The 17,263-nt window shown below is 49.6% G+C and overlaps 1 protein-coding gene across 4 annotated transcripts in view; it reads left to right on the top strand.

Annotated features, from left to right (window-relative positions):
• The window catches only part of LOC109261250 (zinc finger protein 77-like), an 82,186-nt gene that overhangs the window by 20,630 nt on the left and 44,293 nt on the right, over positions 1–17,263 (top strand). The window contains exon 1 of one of the 4 annotated variants that reach the window (XM_053897511.1): positions 15,096–15,409. The exons of 1 other annotated variant lie outside the window; for it this stretch is intronic. In XM_053897511.1, the coding sequence (XP_053753486.1) occupies positions 15,407–15,409 (3 nt within the window). In that variant the 5' untranslated portion in view covers positions 15,096–15,406. Of the gene's footprint in view, positions 1–15,095; positions 15,410–17,263 lie in introns of those variants that run through there. 2 more of the 4 variants (XM_053897509.1, XM_053897508.1) reach the window with 2 other exon arrangements.

Below are 17,263 nucleotides of genomic sequence, written 5' to 3'. Positions count from 1 at the left end.
GCCATTCATGGCAGAGGAGAAAACCTTTCTTCCTCCTGGTGGGACAGTAAAGCAGTAGCTGAAGGCGTATCGAATCCGAGGGTGTCTTTCCTTCTGAGTGTGTAGTTGACAATCAGCGCTGGGTCATGAGACCTCCCCAAGATCGTTCTTCAAAGGCATTTCTGACCAAGAGACCGGCTTTACGTTGTTAGTGGTTTTGTCCCTCGGTGCTGGGGAGGATGTGTCTTGGTTCTGTGTCTCACGTTAGAGAGGGAAGGTGCACGGCAGTGGAAACCAGTTAGGGCCCCGCGAAGGAAAGCTGGAGAAACTCTCTAGCACTTCCCACCCCGTCTGTATTTATCAAGCTGATAAGCATCGGAGGGGCGGCCGGCTGGCTCGGTCAGTAGAGCACACAGCTCTTGATCTCAGGGTTGTGAGTTCAAGCCCCACGTTGGGTGTAGCGATTACTTAAAAATAAAATCTTAAGAGACAGAGAGAGATGGTAAGTATGGGGAATCATCTAATTATTAGGTACATCATTTTCACAAAAGTTTGACAGGCAACAATATAGACACCTTAGAATAAATATACAAAACTAAGTAGCTTAGCTTGGCAATTCTACATTATGTGAATAATATTCTTTTTTTAAATAATTATTTGTTTCTCTAATTTTTTTTTTGAATCTTTATTTTTTATTTTTGAGAGAGAGACAGAGTGCCAGCGGGGGAGGGGCAGAGAGAGAGGAAGACACAGAATCCGAAGCAGCTCCAGGCTCTGAGCTGTCAGCACAGAACCCGACACGTGGCTCGAACCCATGGACTGTGAGATCACGACCTTAGCCGAAGACAGGCTCCCAACCGACTGAGCTACCCAGGAGCCTCAAAACGATTATTTGTTTTTGAGAGAGAGAGAAAGTGTGAGCAGGGGAGGGACAGAGAGAGAGGGAGAGCGAGAATCCCAAGCAGGCTCTGTCCTGTCAGCACAGAGCCCAATGCTGGGATTGATCCCATAAACCATGAGATCATGACCTGTGCCGAAACCAGAGTCAGATGCTTAACTGACTGAATGAACCAGGCGCCCCAACAGGTGAATATTCTAAACCGGACCCTAGGTCTGAAAGTACTCAACTGAAGTGTTTATTGTCACTTACTCAGACTTCGGGGAGAAAGGTCTTATTTATAAAAGCAAACCCGGAGTCCTGGATGCATCCTGGAAGTCTCTTGGAGAAGCAGCATAGAAGGTAGGACAGTGGAGGGGTGCCGGGCATGTGACTCTTGATCCCAGGGTTGTGAGTTTGGGCCCCATATTGAGCATAGGAATTGCTTAAATTATTATTAAAAAGAAAACAATAGTGGGTCCTGTAGGAGCACAAGAACCAACTCAGGGGACTGGGGCAGATGTAGTGCAAATAATGCAAAGCAGTAGCTGATGAAATTTTTTGCGATAATGGCAAAACTTGAAAGTTTATTATTTATTTAAGTTCTCTCTGTCTCCAACGTGGCTCTCAAACTAATCACTCCAAGATCAAGAGTCCCATGGGGGTGCCTGGGTGGCTCAGTCAGTTAAGCATCCGACTTCGACTTGGGTCATGATCTCACGGTTCGTGGGTTCGAGCCCCGCGTCGGGCTCTGTGCTGACAGCTCGGAGCCTGGAGCCTGCTTCGGATTCTGTGTCTCCCTCTCTCGCTGCCCCTCCCCTGCCTGCATTCTCTCTCTCTCAAAAGTAAATAAGCATTAAAATAAAATTCTTTCAAAAAAGAAAAAAAAAGGGTCCTGTGGCTGCTCCAACCCTGCCAGCCAGGCGCCCCAAAAGACATTTTAAAATGGTATTGTTAGCGGCGCCTGGGAGGCTCAGTCAGTTGAGTGTCCAACTCTTGATTTTGGCTCAGGTCATGGTCTCACAATTTCGTGAGTTCAGGCCCCACATCAGGCTCTGCACACCGACTGCACGAAGCCTGCTTGGCATCGTCTCTGTCTCTGTCTCTGTCTCCCCCCCACCCCCCATACCCTGCTCTCTCTGTCTCTCTCTCTGTCTCAAAATAAATAAACTTAAAAAAAAAGAAAGTGGTACTGTTATTCCAAAAGAACTGTTTGGAACCAAATGTGTTATCAAATGCAGCCTATAGAGCTGCATTTTTAGAAACTACTGCGTAAGAATCCCGTGTCGGTGAAGAGTTCAGATGAAAGAAAGACTTCTTTAAATTCTGAACGTCTTACCTCTTAGGAGAAAGCCCGTGAAAATGACTGTATCACAGGGCCGTGATGAGGGGGTTTCTGAAAGGCCACAACTCGAAGAAGAGATTCCCCTCTTTTGTAACAGTTTGGGAAAGGTGGACAAGGGCATGTTCTTTCCACGAAGGACAGAGAAGAAGCAACGATGAGAAAAAGGAACCCAGGCGAGGCTGAACGTCTCAGGAGGGCTGCGACCCAGATGTTGCCTGCTGCCTTTTGGGGAAAGCTGTACCAGCTATTGGTCTAAATGTGTGGTTTTACCCTTGGCTGAGGAGAGAGAGAAACAGTGTGAGTGGGGGAGGGGCAGAGAGAGAGGGAGACACAGGATCCGAAGCAGGTTCCAGGCTCCGAGCTGTCAGCACAGAGCCCGACGTGGGGCTCGAACTCACAGACTGTGAGATCGTGACCTGAGCTGAAGTGAGACGCTTAACCGACAGCCACCCGGGCGCCCCCACTTTGATCCTTTTTAAAACACCAATCAATAAGCTATGAAAAATCTTTATTGTGTAGAGGGGTGGCATGTTCAATGCCATAGGGCGTCCAAAGGATGTGTCGGCATTAACCAGCCATGAGGGGTTTTGTCTGGATCCAAATGTGGTCCAGTTCCAAGATCGAGTGCCCCGAGTATTGATCCTGAGTTTGAGCAGACTGCAGATTTTTGAGACTTTATGTCCCTTTAAACCCCAGAGCTTAACAGGTAGATAATGTCTTCCATTGGAGGGAAGCAGAGAATGGAATTCTCTCCATAGTGTAACAAAGGAGAGAGGCAGGAAACTGTCTATCCTCCAGATCAGCTTTAGGGGCTTAGGAAGTCAGACGCTCTGGGTCCCTGGGGCACGACTGTCCGGTGTATTTCTGTGCCTCCAAGTGAGAGCAAAAACTCGCTACGCTTACCAACTGGAATACGAAAATCCACTGCATAGATAAGTCTCAGTGAAAAGTTTGCTCTCAGTGGCAGTGGGCGTCTATAGCCAATGGGGGTTGGGATCGACGGTGTGGAGGGAAGATGTTACTTATTGCCGAGACGTCTTGGACAGATGTCCAAGGTCAGCCACTGGATTTTCTGCTAAGTAAGATGGGTGTTACAGGGAGTGGTGAGGGGGGTCATGAGACACTGAGGCTTTCAGTCTGCCATCGGCTTGATGCCCTAGAGGGCTTCCTTATTTATAGGGTATGGACTAATTCTGGGAAGAGGTGTTTTTTCGTTGTTTTATTGGTTTTTTGTTTTGTTTTGTTTTTTGAGAGAGACTGCAAGTGGGCGAGGGGCAGAGAGAGGGAAACAGAGAGAGAGCGAGGCTTGAGCTCTCCTGATGTGGGACTCGAACTCACGAACAGTGAGATCATGACCCGAGTCAAAGTCAGATTCTGCGCCAATGACCGAGCCACCCAGGCAGCCTTTAAAAAAATTTTGTTTAATAAGGCTTTCTTTTAAAATTTACTTACTTTTAAAATTTATTTTGAGGGGTGCCTGGGTGGCTCAGTCGGTTGAGTGTCCAACTTCGGCTCAGGTCATGATCTCGCTGTCTGTGAGTTGAAGCCCTGCGTCAGGCTCTGTGGGCACAGAGCCTGGAGCCGGTTTCAGATTCTGTGTCTCCCTCCCTCTCTGCCCCTTCCCCACTCATGCTGACGCACGCTCTCTTTCTCTCTGCAAAAATAAGTGAACTTAAAGAATGAAAAATAGAATAAAATTTATTTTGAGAGAGAGAGAGAGAGCATGAGCAGGGAGGGGCAGGGAGAGAATCCCAAGCAGGCTCCCCGCTGTCAGCACAGAGCTGGGTGTGGGGCTCCATCCCAAGAACTGAGATCATGACCTGAGCCAAAATCAAAAATCAAGAGTCAGACGCTTAAACGGCTGAACCCCCCCCCCCCCCCCCCCCCCCCCCGCCCAGGCGCCCCTGGGAAGAGGTTTTGAAGGATCTGGTTGAGTCTTGATGGGAGGTCACTGGATTCTGCCAATGTCAGTTGAGGATTTTGCCCAGAAAGAGCATGGTAGCTGATCCACTGGGAACAAATGACTGGTGTTCTTAGACTCTGCTCTAGTGTCTCAGAGACAGAGCATAGAAGAGAGGACCTGGGCTCCCTTATTTCCTCTCATTGGCTATTTTGATTACTACTGCCCAATTCCAGAATTACTTGCCCATTTTGAGGAAATGAAATTCTGGGATTTTACCTTTCTTGGAAGACTCAGCCTAAGACGTGAATAGGGGAGGAGAAAGGAAGGAGAAGAGGGTATTTCTCAAAGCGCCTAGACAAGGAATAGGCTGACAGGCAGGAACCTGCTGAGATATTTTAGAGACGACACCCCCCCCCCCCCCTCCATAGTGGAGCTGTTTTTTAGCCCTTCCAGGCAGGGGCTGCGTTACAGCAGGGGGCTGGGCACCAAGAATGTACTGGTGTCAACAAGGATAGGGATCCCTTCCCAATGTGGAGGTGGTTCTGATGGGGGAGGATGGGGCAAGCTGAGGGCAAGGTACAGGTTGCCACATGCACACACACACACACACACACACACACACACACACACACCAGGTGAGATATGTGAGACATTCCTCGGACACCCCTGGCTACCCACGAACAAAGGAAAGGGGTTTAAGTGCTTGCCATGGCAATGTGGGAAACTAAGGCAAACGAAAAATTAAATTCCCTTACTGCCTACAGCTCATTGACAAGTCCTTGAAACTGGCAGAGCCACCTCCTTCTAGGAGCTCAGCTGCCTCCATGAGGACACTTTGCTGGGAACAAAAGGGAATCTGGGCTTAACATTATCCCGACCTCATGGACCCTGTCAGTCTACTCCCTTTATCTCACCTCCCCCAAGGTACATGCTGGCAATCGTCCGCCAAGCCTGTGGACCCCTGATATACATCTGAAGGGTCTCATGACTGAGGTTTTATTAAATGGTAATAAATGGTGTTTTCCCTAGCAGCAGCCAGCCCCTCAAGGTCCTGGAAACCTTGCTTCCAAAATACCTTAGAGACTTACTCTATCCCTGACCCCCTGCCAACCTGAGGGCATATAATGAGTCACCCGTCACAACCCCAGTGCGGCTCTTCCTGCCCATGGGTCCTGTTCCCGTGCTTTAATAAAATCATCTTTTGACCCCAGAGATGTGTTCAGGAATTCTTTCTTCGCTGTCGGCTCCGGACCACCCCAAAACTTCAGTTCCACAAGCTGATTGAGAGGGAGGACTGAGAACAGCCCCTGTGGGAACCCTGGAGCCCCGTCGCTGGGAATGAGGAGGGTGTGGGAAGGGCTGGCTGGAGGGACACGGGGTGGAGTGCTTACATTTGTAACAAGCTTTTCCCCCAACACCCTGGCTCTTTGCAATAATTGCAGAAAGCAGAGTTTTTTGTTTTCATCATTTTGTGTAGGGGCTTCCATTTGCCGTAAGTGGAAATTGAGAACGTATTCGTATTCGTCTTTCTTCAAGTGAGGAGCGTGTCCGTGAAATTACCTGAGTCTGGGATGGTCACAGTTTCTCATTCCACGCTGGTTTCTTTTGCCTAAATGAGAAAGAATTCAGTTGTGCTCATGCATAAACAGAGTTATGAGCTACCCAGGTACATTCAGTAACGAAAGTTCAACCAGAATTTTCTTGAAAGGCAATTTGGAGTCCATTGTAATCATCATGAAAAGGTTCATCAGGTTGTGATGTGCAAGGCTGAGTTTTGTTCCCCTCCCCAGGCTTAAGGGAAGAGGGCATCGCTCAGTATTTCCAGTGAATGTTCTAGCATCCTGGCCAACATGTAGGTGTCTGATTCCCCAGTACTCTTTAGGGTGTTCCCACTGGGCTAGCTTCATCCAGTGTTTGGCCTGGCCGTCTCCAGCAAGCATGTGATCCAACTGGTATAAATCTGAGAAACCAGGGTGGTGAGTTTGAATAACTGTTAAATTCTTCAGCAAACCACTGGGGATCCTCAGTCGCTTTGGGAAAGTCTAACTCTGGCTCCCTGTTCAGCCTCTGACCATCAGGCTTTACCTTAGGCTTTATTTGGACCCCCACAGGGGCGTGTTTTAACAGGTTCAGGAGAGCAAGGACTGGGGAGAGAATCAGAGGAAAAGGACCTTCACTGAAAGGATTAGGAGGAGGGTGGGGGTACACAGGTGGCAGGGAGGGAGCAGAGGGAAGAGAGGAAGGGGGCACTGATGGCCTGGTCTGCACTGGAAGAGGCGCCCACGTGTCTGGAGACAAAGAAGATGGGGAAGGAGACGGAGACTCGGAAGCCATTTTGACACCTTTCCGTGGTTTGTCTCTGATCATTTAGAAATAGTGTTTTGCAGAGAAGGGAATTTACATCTTGGTAGTGTTTGGAAGCTTCCAAATACCCATTGAAGTAGACATCCCATCTTGATGGGGTTTTGGGGTGATGGTGGGGGTCCAGAGCCAATGGCCAAGAAAGAATTCTTGAGACATCTTTGGTGCAAAAAGGTGCTATTAGTAAAGCACGGGGACAGGACCTGTGGGCAGAGGCACTGTGTCGTTAGTCTGGGGGGTGACCTGGGACTTGGGGGAGGTAGAGAAGGAAAGTTTCCAAAAGGACTTTCATATGCTAAAGAGGACTCCTAAGATAGCAGGGGCCTTACTGTGGTCAAGCTAAGGTGGTTTTCCCTCTTGTAAGGCGTTAACATGAAGACAAGACAGTTGAGAGTTAATTGGAGGAATGTTTTACTCTGCCTGTCTCAAATATTTGCCAACGGGCCACAGGTTACAAAGAAATTTAATTAGAAAAAAAATTCTTTTTAATGTTTATTTATTTTTGAGAGAGAGAGAGAGTGCCAGCAGGGGAGGGATACAGAGAGAGGGAGACACAGAATCTGAAGCAGACTCCAGGCTCCGAGCTGTCAGCACAACAGAGCCCCACGCAGGGCTTGAACCCACAAACCATGAGATGATGACCTGAGCCGAAGTCGGACACTTAACCGACTGAGCCACCCAGGCGCCCCAAGAGGTTTAATTTTATTTAAATTTTTATCTGGCGTTTGTTCCCCACATCACCATGGAGTGGGAGGGTGATGTTAGGGCTTCAGGAAATTGAGTCTATGGGTTTCTGCTGGTTAGACGCTATTGATAAGATTGCCTTGTTCCTTGTAATTTACTAGGACATTTATGAGCTGATGGAGACTCACGTCCTGCACGACTGTGCTCTCCATCAGTTGACCATTGGGTTTTTTCCCCCCCTTTCTTTTGTTCTTGGGCAGCCAGGATTGCCTGAGGAATGTCACACAGATCCCACGCTGGGGCGTGGGGGAGGGAGTTTGCCGGGTCTCAGCTTGCTTTGCGCCCCCTCATCAATCTGGTTTTGGCAATTTCAGAGCCAAAGGTGTCCAATTCAACTTTGTTAAGAATCCATCTGGGGAGATCAGAAGTCTCTAATAATGGCCATTGATGTTCTAAGTTACTTCTAATGAAGTTAGTTAGAAATGTGTTATGAGGATGAAAAAATGCTCAACATGACTCATCATCAGGGAAATACGAATCAAACCACCATGAGATACCCCCTCACACCTGTCAGAATGGCCAACAGTAACAACTCAGGCAACAACAGATGTTGGCGAGGATGCGGAGAGAGAGGATCTCTTTTTCACTGCTGGTGGGAATGCAAGCTGGTGCGGCCACTCTGGAAAACAGTCTGGAGGTTCCTCAAAAAACTAAAAATGGAACTACCCTACAACCCAGCCATTGCACTACTAGGCATTTACCCAAGGGATACAGGTGTGCTGTTTCGAAGGGACACATGCACCCCAGTGTTTATAGCAGCACTATCGACAAAGTATGGAAAGAGCCCGAATGTCCATCAATAGATGAATGGATAAAGAAGATGTGGTACATATATACAATGGGGTATTACTCGGCAGTCAAAAAGAATGAAATCTTGCCATTTGCAACTACGTGGGTGGAACTGGAGGGGATTATGCTAAGTGAAATTAGAGAAAGACAAAAATCATATGACTTCACTCATATGAGGACTTGAAGAGAAAAACAGATGAACATAAGGGAAGGGAAACAAAAATCATATAAAAACAGGGAGGGGGACAAAACAGAAGAGACTCGTAAATATGGAGAACAAACTGAGGGTTGCTGGAGGGGTTGTGGGAGGGGGGATGGGCTAAATGGGGAAGGGGCACTAAGGAGGACCCTTGCTGAGATGAGCACTGGGTATTATGCATAGAAGATGTATCACTAAATTCTCTTCCTGAAATCATTGTTGCACTACGTGTTAACTTGGATTTAAAGTTTAAAAAATAAGTTAAAAAAAAAAAAGAAATGTGTGTGAGGAGAGACCATAATTTTTTAAATATAAAACCAGAGGGTGGGGTGCCTGGGTGGCTCAGTCAGTTAAGCATGTGACTTCAGCTCAGGTCATGATCTCACGGTTTGTGGGTTCAAGCCCCGCGTGGGGCTCTGTTGTGCTGACAGCTCAGAGCCTGGAGTCTGCTTCAGATTCTGTGTCTCCCTGTCTCTCTGCCCCTCCCCTGCTCACGCTTTGTCTCTGTCTGTCTCTCAAAAATGAATAAATGTTAAAAAAATTTTTTTTAAAAACCCAGAAGGTATGACACAATGGGTCTTGAGGGATGCTCTTCAAGTATTTTGATGACTGGGATCCTTAGCTTTTTCTTTAGAACAGAAAGAGAAATTCCTAAATACCACTGTTTCAACAGGAACAGGTTGGTTCCAGAAGGACTTGGTCAAAGACCTACCCAGGAACAGTCTGCGCCCACATGATGCAGAGAGGAAAGGCGAAAAGAACTGTAGATACAATTAAACTTCCTTATGGCTTGTAGCCCATTGAGAAATACTTCAGGCTGGCGGAGTAGGACTTTCCTCCAGGAATGCCCAACTGTCTTAATCCCTTGCTAGAGATAAATAAATAAATAAATAAATACCAAAACAAAAACACAAACACACAAAAACAAAACCCCAACAACAACCTTAGTTTGACAATAGCTAGGCCTCCAGGATCCTGTAAGCTTCTTTAACGTATTAAAACGGGTTTGGATGGGAATGCAAGCTGGTGCAGCCACTCTGGAAAACAGTCTGGAGGTTCCTCAAAAAACTAAAAATAGAACTGCCTTATGACCCAACAATTGCACTACTCGGTATTTATCCAAGGGATACGGGTATGCTGTGTTGAAGGGGTACATGCACCCCAATGTTTATAGCAGTGTTATCGACGATAGCCAAAGTATGGAAAGAGCCCAAATGTCCATCGATGGGTGAATGGCTAATTAGAAGATGTGGTGTACACACACACACACACACACACACACACACACACACACACACAGTGGAGTATTACTCAGCGATCAAAGAGTATGAAGTCTTGCCATTTGCAATTGCGTGGATGGAACTGGGGGGGGGTGTTATGCTAAGTGAAATTAGTCAGAGAAAGACAAAAATCATATGACTTCACTCATATGAGGACCTTAAGATATGAAAGAGATGAACATAAGGGAAGGGAAACAAAAATAATGTAAAAGCAGGGAGGGGGACAAACCATACAGAGACTCTTAAATATGGAGAACAAACAGAGGGTTACTGGAGGGGTTGTGGGAGGGGGGAATGGGCCAAACGGGGAAGGGGCACTAAGGAATCTACTCCTGAAATCATTGTTGCGCTGTACGCTAATTTGGATGTAAATTTTTAAAAATAAATAATAAAATAAATAAAATAAAATGGGTTTGGAAACTTCCTCTGTCTTTCCCTCCCCGAACTGCAAAGGATAATCAATTGCCCCTCGCAATTGCACTGCAGCTCTATCTGCCCACAGGTCCTGTCCCCACGCTTTACAAACCACTTTTTTTTGCACTAAAAACATCTCCAGAATTCTTTTTTTCTTTGTTTCTTTTTTTTTGAGAGACAGCGAGACAGAGCGTGAGGGGTGAAGGAACAGAGAGAGAGAGGGCGACACAGAATCCGAAGCTCTGGGCTCTTGACCTCTCTCTCACTCCTGAGCCCCACTTCCCATCACATCTTGCTGAGGACTTGGGACAGAAGGCCAGCACACTGCCAACGGGCTCAGTTTCTGACACCGAGTAAGGTTGACCTTCAGCATCGCGTATTCCACCCGCAAAAAAGTGGGTTTATTGGCACTAGCAAGAATTGCAAATCAGGACGCGCCAGAATTGGCAAATGCAGGCGCAAGTTCAGAGAGGAAAGGGGAGGATGCTCTTTTACAGGTAAGGGGGAGGCGGGGGGGGGGGGGGGGGGGAGGGGGAGGACGGTGGGGGCGGAGTTGGGGGCGGCTGTTATAAAGAAAAAAATCCTTGGGGGCAAACCGGTGGTTAGACGATGGTGGCTTCTCATTGGCTGCGCTGTGTCCGTCTCTCATTGGCTGGACTGTTGCTGGGCAGAGGAAAGCTTTCTCACGCGGGCGGGGGCAGTAAAGTTGTGTGCGCCCGCGCCTCTTTCGTGTGGCGTCTACAGCTGCCCCGGGGATTGGATGGGGAGCGCCCCCTGCTGGCCTCCTGCCGTCATTGTGGAGGGTTCGCTTTTGTATTCATTTTCTTTCTGGTGTGATTTTTCCTTAATTCTTTTGCGGCTCCCACCTTTTGGTTCTAGAAACGCCTTAGTCGTTCCTAATGATGCTTATGTAATGGCCTTGGACAAAGAACACCGGGAGTCGCCCTCTTGCAGGTTGAGATTGGGGAAGGGGGAGGGGCGCCTGGGTGGCTCCCTCCTTTAAGCATCTGACTTCAGCTCAGGTCATGATCTCATGGTTTGTGAGTTCGAGCCCCGCGAGGGTCTCTGTGCTGACAGCTCGGAGCCTGGAGCCTGCTTCGGATTCTGTGTCTCCCTCTCTCTCTGCGCCCCGCCCCCCCCCCCATGCTGTCTCTCTCTGCCTCTCAATAATAAATAAATGTTAAAAAAAATTTTTTTTTTAAACATTGGGGAATGGGGAGACAGACACGCACCTTCCCTGCTTGCCTGCGAACAACCAGAACAGTGTTGTTGGTGAGGTGAGTCTTAGAGGTGGTGGGAATGAGTTCTTACACGGAGCTCCAGGCATAACTGCCTTGAGGAAACTGCTAATTTCTGGAAATGCTGCTTCCCACTGTGTGTTTTCCAAAGAGCTCTTAAATGTTTACATGAAAATTGATACCAGAATTGGAAACCTGTCCTTCCCCCCTTACTTATTCTTGCTAGGACTAGTGCTGACTATGCCGAACAGGACGTTTCTTCCCGTGATGGGTGGGTAATTGATTGGTAATGCCCCACCCAGTGGTGTCTCCTGGTGTGATGCCAGTGGAGGAAAAATGGGCCATGCCTTTCTCTTTTATTCAGATCACTCATGGTTCTGTTGATGTGCCCCCAGTTGACACAGATCAGTTCCTTTTTTTTTTTTTTAATTTTTAAAAAATGTTTATTTATTTTTGAGAGAGACAGAGACAGAATGTGAGTGGGTTAGGGGCAGAGAGAGAGGGAGGCACAGAATCCGAAGCAGGCTCCAGGCTCCGAGCTGTCAGCACAGAGTCTGACGTGGGGCTCGAACTCACAAGCTGCGAGATCATGACCTGAGCCGAAGTCGGACGCTCAACCGACTGAGCCACCCAGGCGCCCCAAAGAGGTATTTTGATATAACTCTCTGCCAGTTGAAGGTGAAGAGGGTGTCATTTGTTAATATACAGGTCATATTTAAACACAGTTCAGAAGACTATTCTGGGAAACATGCATAGCATCTTCTATCTGGGTAAACTTATATCAGAGATACAAGTACAGGAGGTTGGTGGGAATAGGAAAGTGAAAGAGTAAAATAGTGATTTCAGGTAACACTGGAAGTTGATACCTAAATTCATGACAAGGTATATGCAGTACAAACACACACATACTCTGGGTTCAGTATTGTACCCCCACATTTCCTGTCTACGTGGAACCTCAAAATACAGCCTTATCTAGAAATAAGGTGTTTGCACATTTAAGGAAGATGAGGCCACACTGGATTAGGCTAGGTCTTGACCCAGTGATGGGTGTCCTTATAAGACGGGGAAATTGGGACACAGAGGCCTGCGCTGAAGACAGGGCTTGACCATGTGAGACAGAAGCAGGGATTGGCATGATGTGTCTACCTGCCGAGGAATGCAAAGGGTTGTGGGCAACCCCCAGAAGCTGGGAGGGAGGCCTGGGGCAGATCGTCCTTCAGAGCCTCCAGTAGGAACCAACCTTGCAGACAACTTGATCTCAGGCTTCCAGGCGCCTCATTTGTGACACCACGAACGTTTGTCTGGCACTGTGTTACGGCAGCCCCATATAATGAATGCATTCTGGAGGAGGGAGGGGACCTTGGATTCAAAGGATACCAGAAGCCAGTGTCGCTGCAGAGGAGTGAGAGGGGCGGGGGGAGGAGGAACAACAGACATGAGAGGAGTGGATGGGGTGGTTTCCATGCCCTGGTTGACCAAGAAGTCTCGCTTTGATGGTGGGTGGTGTGGATGCCCAACATGAGCCGATCGGGCAGCCTCACAGGATCCCTCTGTTGCCATGACGACGGGCACTAGGCTGGTGATGTCCGCAACGATGGTGGCTCATGCTGGGCTGTAGCAGTGGCAGTGACGTGGAGGTTGGAGTGCAGATAGAATTTGAGTTGGAGCCATGAGAATTTCCCGGTTTGCAGGTGGGCTGAGAACGAGATTCAAGGAAATGTTCCAATGTGTCAATACTTAACAAATAGTTGGATCGCGTCAGTAGAACTCCATCAATACTATAACCAAGTTTTTCTTGGAACGTCACAAATCCCACTTCAGAATTTTATACATAAGAACAAGTGTTCGATCATGGACATGCTTTTCTATATAATGAGGCAGAGGGAATTACCCCAAATTGAGCAGCCATCAAGAATTTGTGTGTTGGAAGCATAATGGTGAAGGTACGGACGTATAGAAGTATATTTGCATAAGAATCAAAGATCATCACTTAAACCAGAAACTCCTCCATGGCCTATCGCGTTAAACAACTGTCTAGGGACGTGTGCTACCAGAGCATCTCAGTTCCAGGCCTTGGAAACATCTCTGCCGAGAATCCCCAGCCCTGAGGGGCCTGTCCTGGGGACCTGAGAGTGAAAGAAATCCAGGGAGAAATCCTCATGAACTTGTATTCGGTAAGATTTCTTAACCGTGACCTGATAATCACAGGGAACACAAGAAAAAGTAGGTAAACGAAGCTTCCGCAAGATGAAAATCTTTTGCACATCAAAGGTCCCTAACAAGAGATTATAAGGACACCCATAAAATGGGAGAACGTCCTTGTAAATCGCATGTATGATAAGACTTTATCCTGCAGAATACACAAAGAACCCCTATCTGAATGACAAAAACTCATCGCCATCAGAAAGGGAGCAAAACCTTGATCAGACATTTCTCTTAAGATGACGCACAAATGTCTAATAGACACATGAACCGATCCTCCCATCAGGACGATGCGAGTCAGAACCACGATGAGATGCCACTTCCCACTCACGAGGACGGCTAGGAGCCAGAATCCAGAAAAGAAGCGGCGGCCAGGATGTGGAGAAAGCGGAACCCTGTGCTTGGTTGGTGGGAGTGTCAGGGCAGCTGACGTGGAAAACGTTTGGTGGTTCCTCAAGAAGTGAAACACAGAATGGCAGTGTGACCCAAGTGTTCCAGTCCTACGTAGACGGAAACACTCAGATGTGTGCACACGAATGCCAGGTGCAAAACTGTGCAGACCCCGCAAAAGAGGGACACGTCCCAAGTGTCCCCCAGTGCGTGGATGGATGAACAGGGTGCGGCGTATCCACAGGACGGACGGTGATTCAGCCCCAGAGAGGAATGAAGGACAGACACAGCATGCACGTGAACGTATGGTGACAATGTTATACCACGTGGAAGACACCAGCCACACCAGGCCACATGGTGTGAGTCACTTACCTTAAATAGGCAGAGTGGGCAAATCCGCAGAGACACGAAGTATTTCAACAGTGCCCAGGAGGCATGATTTCCTGGCTATTGTGGCCTTTAAATTTGTTTCAGAAAATGGAGATATAATTCACATCCCATAGGGCTCACACTTGTCAGAGTAAAACTCAGTGTTCTTTTTTTTTTTTTTTTGTATGTTCTCAGAGCTGTCCCACATCCATGCATCACCTGAAGAAGGAAATGGAACCTTTTCATTTCTCATTTACAGGGTCTGATTACAAACTGGATGGGCCGTGACTTTCCTTGCAGAATATAACGCAAACCTGAGGGTTGTAACGTGTCACACCTGTGGCTGTGGGCCGCTGGGGCCGCGGGGTCCCACGTCCCTTGGTGGCTGAGGCCCCAGGGCACTTTTTATTGACCCGAGGCCTGAGAAGTGGAGGTCGGTTCAGAGGGCGGGGCCTCACGCTTTCAAAGGGCCAGGTCAACACCCAAGGAGGTCTATTTCCCCTTAGGTGAGCTCACACAGTGAGCTGTTCTGTCTCTCTCTCTCTCTCTTTTTTTTTTTTTTTTAATTTTTAATGTTCATTTATTTTTGGAAGACAGAGAGCACAAGCGGGGGAGGGACAGAGAGAGAGGGAGACACCGCATCTGAAGCAGGCTGCAGGCTCTGAGCCACCCAGGCACCCCGTCGGTGAGCTGTTCTTAAACACAGGGGACAAGTGCACCGTCACCCTGTAGGGGCCATGGACTGAAGGCTCATCGGGTCCCTCTGTTCTGTCGCGTCCCGACGCGACGCTGGACAAGGGAGGCTAGTCGGAAACTGAACCAGATTCCTGACACAGAAGAAGGAGGCAGGCGGCTCAGCCGGCCCGGAGCGCATTCTGCGGAGAGCCGATCCTGGCAGGCGGATTGGACACGTGTCTACCGCCAGCCTGTCACTCAGGGGGCAGGAGGCGGGACTGCGGGGGGGTGGGGGATCTGCCCAATTTGCGGCCACAATGGGCGGTGCCAGGATTACCCTCCAATCACAACGTGAAGGGCCGAAGGCTGTCCTATCACGGCGCGGAAGCGAAGTGGCTCGGTAATGTCCAATCAGGATCGGGGGAGTTATCTTCGGAACACCATCCAATCAGGCCGCAGGGACTGAAGGATCGCCCAATCAGGGCCCGGGACCTGTACACCACCCAATCAGGCCCGAGCGAGAGCCCGGTGGGTGTGGCTCTCCGCCGGGGCGGCTGGCGCAGTCGGATCCTGCGCTGCCACGGTTTCGGGTGTGCGCGGCGTAGGAGGACGCCCCGAGGGCGAGGAGCGGGGGCCCCGAGATGGTGAGTGCGCGGGCCGGAGGGGCGGATGGGACCAGCCGGACCTAGGTGGAAGCGGCCGCGGCGGGGTGTCCCCGTCCCTAGGGTTGGCACCTGGGTCCTGGACGGATGGAACTGGGAAGGAAGGCTGGGGGAGGGGGGAGGCCTGGGATTCGGGGAGCGTGTGCGACGACCTGACTAAGCAGGAGTTTGCTCCTCTGTGGGGGACAGGTAGAGACTGTCCGGGTGAGTTCTCTCGTAAAGGAAACTATTTGCAGCCATAAGGAGGCCGCAGGGAATAGCTTCCGAATCCGCGACTCCCCAGAGGGGAGGGGGGGGTCTTTTATGGAGGGTGACGATGAATATTCAGAAAGGGGAGCTCTGTCGGGGGCAGTCTAGGCGGGCGTGAGGTTGCTCGGACCGAGCTGCAAGACGTGCCCAGAAAGCACGCGTGCAGCGTGACGGTCACGGAGCCAGAGCTGCTCCCGGGGGCTGAGACTTGGACGTTAGAATCCAGCGGAGGTAAGTGTGGGACGTGGGGCCGGGGCTGAGCGCGCGCTGAGGGAGCAGGTGCGCGCGCACGGGGTCCTGGGCTGCGATCTCGGGTAAGAAATGCAGGGTTTTCTCACTTTGGAAACCGCGCGGAGAGTTTCACGGGTTTGGCTGTTTCCTGGCCTGGTGCAGACTGTCAGAGTCTGCAACCCGCTGTTCCCTTCAAGTCGTAAATGGCTGAGATTGGTTTTTTGTTTTTCCATTTCTTTGTGATTCTGACCCGGACCAGCAAGTTCTGCAAGGGGTGTACTGGGCAAATAGAGCCGGAGAGGCGTAGATCACGGAATGGAGCTGGGGTCCTAAAACGATTGCTTTTCTGGGCACCCCCTAAACCTGCTAAGCTTACAGGGGGACCCACGGTGGACCTGTCACCCAACCAACCTGAGTTCTCTGCTTGGTGAGTCAGAAAGTGCTCCACACTGAGCAGTCCCAGGAAGAAAACTTTATTAGCAGCAGATACAGAGATCAGTAGATCCCAGGAAATAACTTCCAAAGCCCTGACTCCCCGGAGGGAGGGTGGATGGGCTCTTCTGGTTTAGGGCTGGGATGGGTATTCCCATGGGGAAGCCTCCTCGTCCTGTGTGGGGTGGGAAGAAGGGGTGCTGCGGGTGGGCCTTAGGGCAGCAGGCCTGTCCCCAGGGAGTATGTCATGTACAGGAGGCTGTGCTCCTCCCCCAGTGGAGACTTCAGTGTGATAATGAGGTAAAGGTAATTGGTGGTCATTCCAGAGGTCCCTCCAGGTCCCTCTGCACAGACAGGAATCCCGGGGCTCCTCAAACTGGCTGGGGAGGTTGGGGCCCTGGAGGTCTGGTGAGGGCAGTGGGTCTGCTCCAGGGGCGGGTTCCTGTCATTTGCCTGAGTTAAAAGGACAGCTGGAAAGGACAGCTTAGGGAAACGTGGGGCAAAGTTCTGTGAGTACAAGCTCATCAGCTTGAGGTCTAGCTGGTGACAGACTTGGGAGATGACCTCAAATCTGCACCTGGCTGAGGACAGTTTATTACAATCAGTTCCAACAGGGACCAGCTCCCATCTCAGGGACCCTCCAGTGAAAGAGAACGAGGCTTGACTGTTCTGCAGGAGGGGGATGGTCAGGAAGGCCCAGTGTCAGGATCCCACCCTTGTGGTGGAGGAAGGCCTCATTGGCTCAGGTCCCCAGGGCCTTGTTCCTCAGCTCAGTGGATGTTCAGAGGGTGGGCCACCTGCAGTTCAGGGATCTGTGGGGAGGACAGCAGCCTGGGTAAAGTTTGGGTAGGAAAGGGGTGGTTGTGGACAGTTGGTCAAACCAGGTTCAAAGGAAAAATACAAATTGAGTAAGGAGAGACATGT

This window comes from Panthera pardus, unplaced genomic scaffold (genome assembly GCF_024362965.1).
Source record: "Panthera pardus isolate Hobbes unplaced genomic scaffold, ASM2436296v1 HiC_scaffold_8, whole genome shotgun sequence".
Lineage (NCBI taxonomy): Eukaryota > Metazoa > Chordata > Mammalia > Carnivora > Felidae > Panthera > Panthera pardus.
The sequence above is the reverse complement of the archived record's forward strand: the minus strand, read 5'-3'. Positions and strand labels throughout refer to the sequence as shown.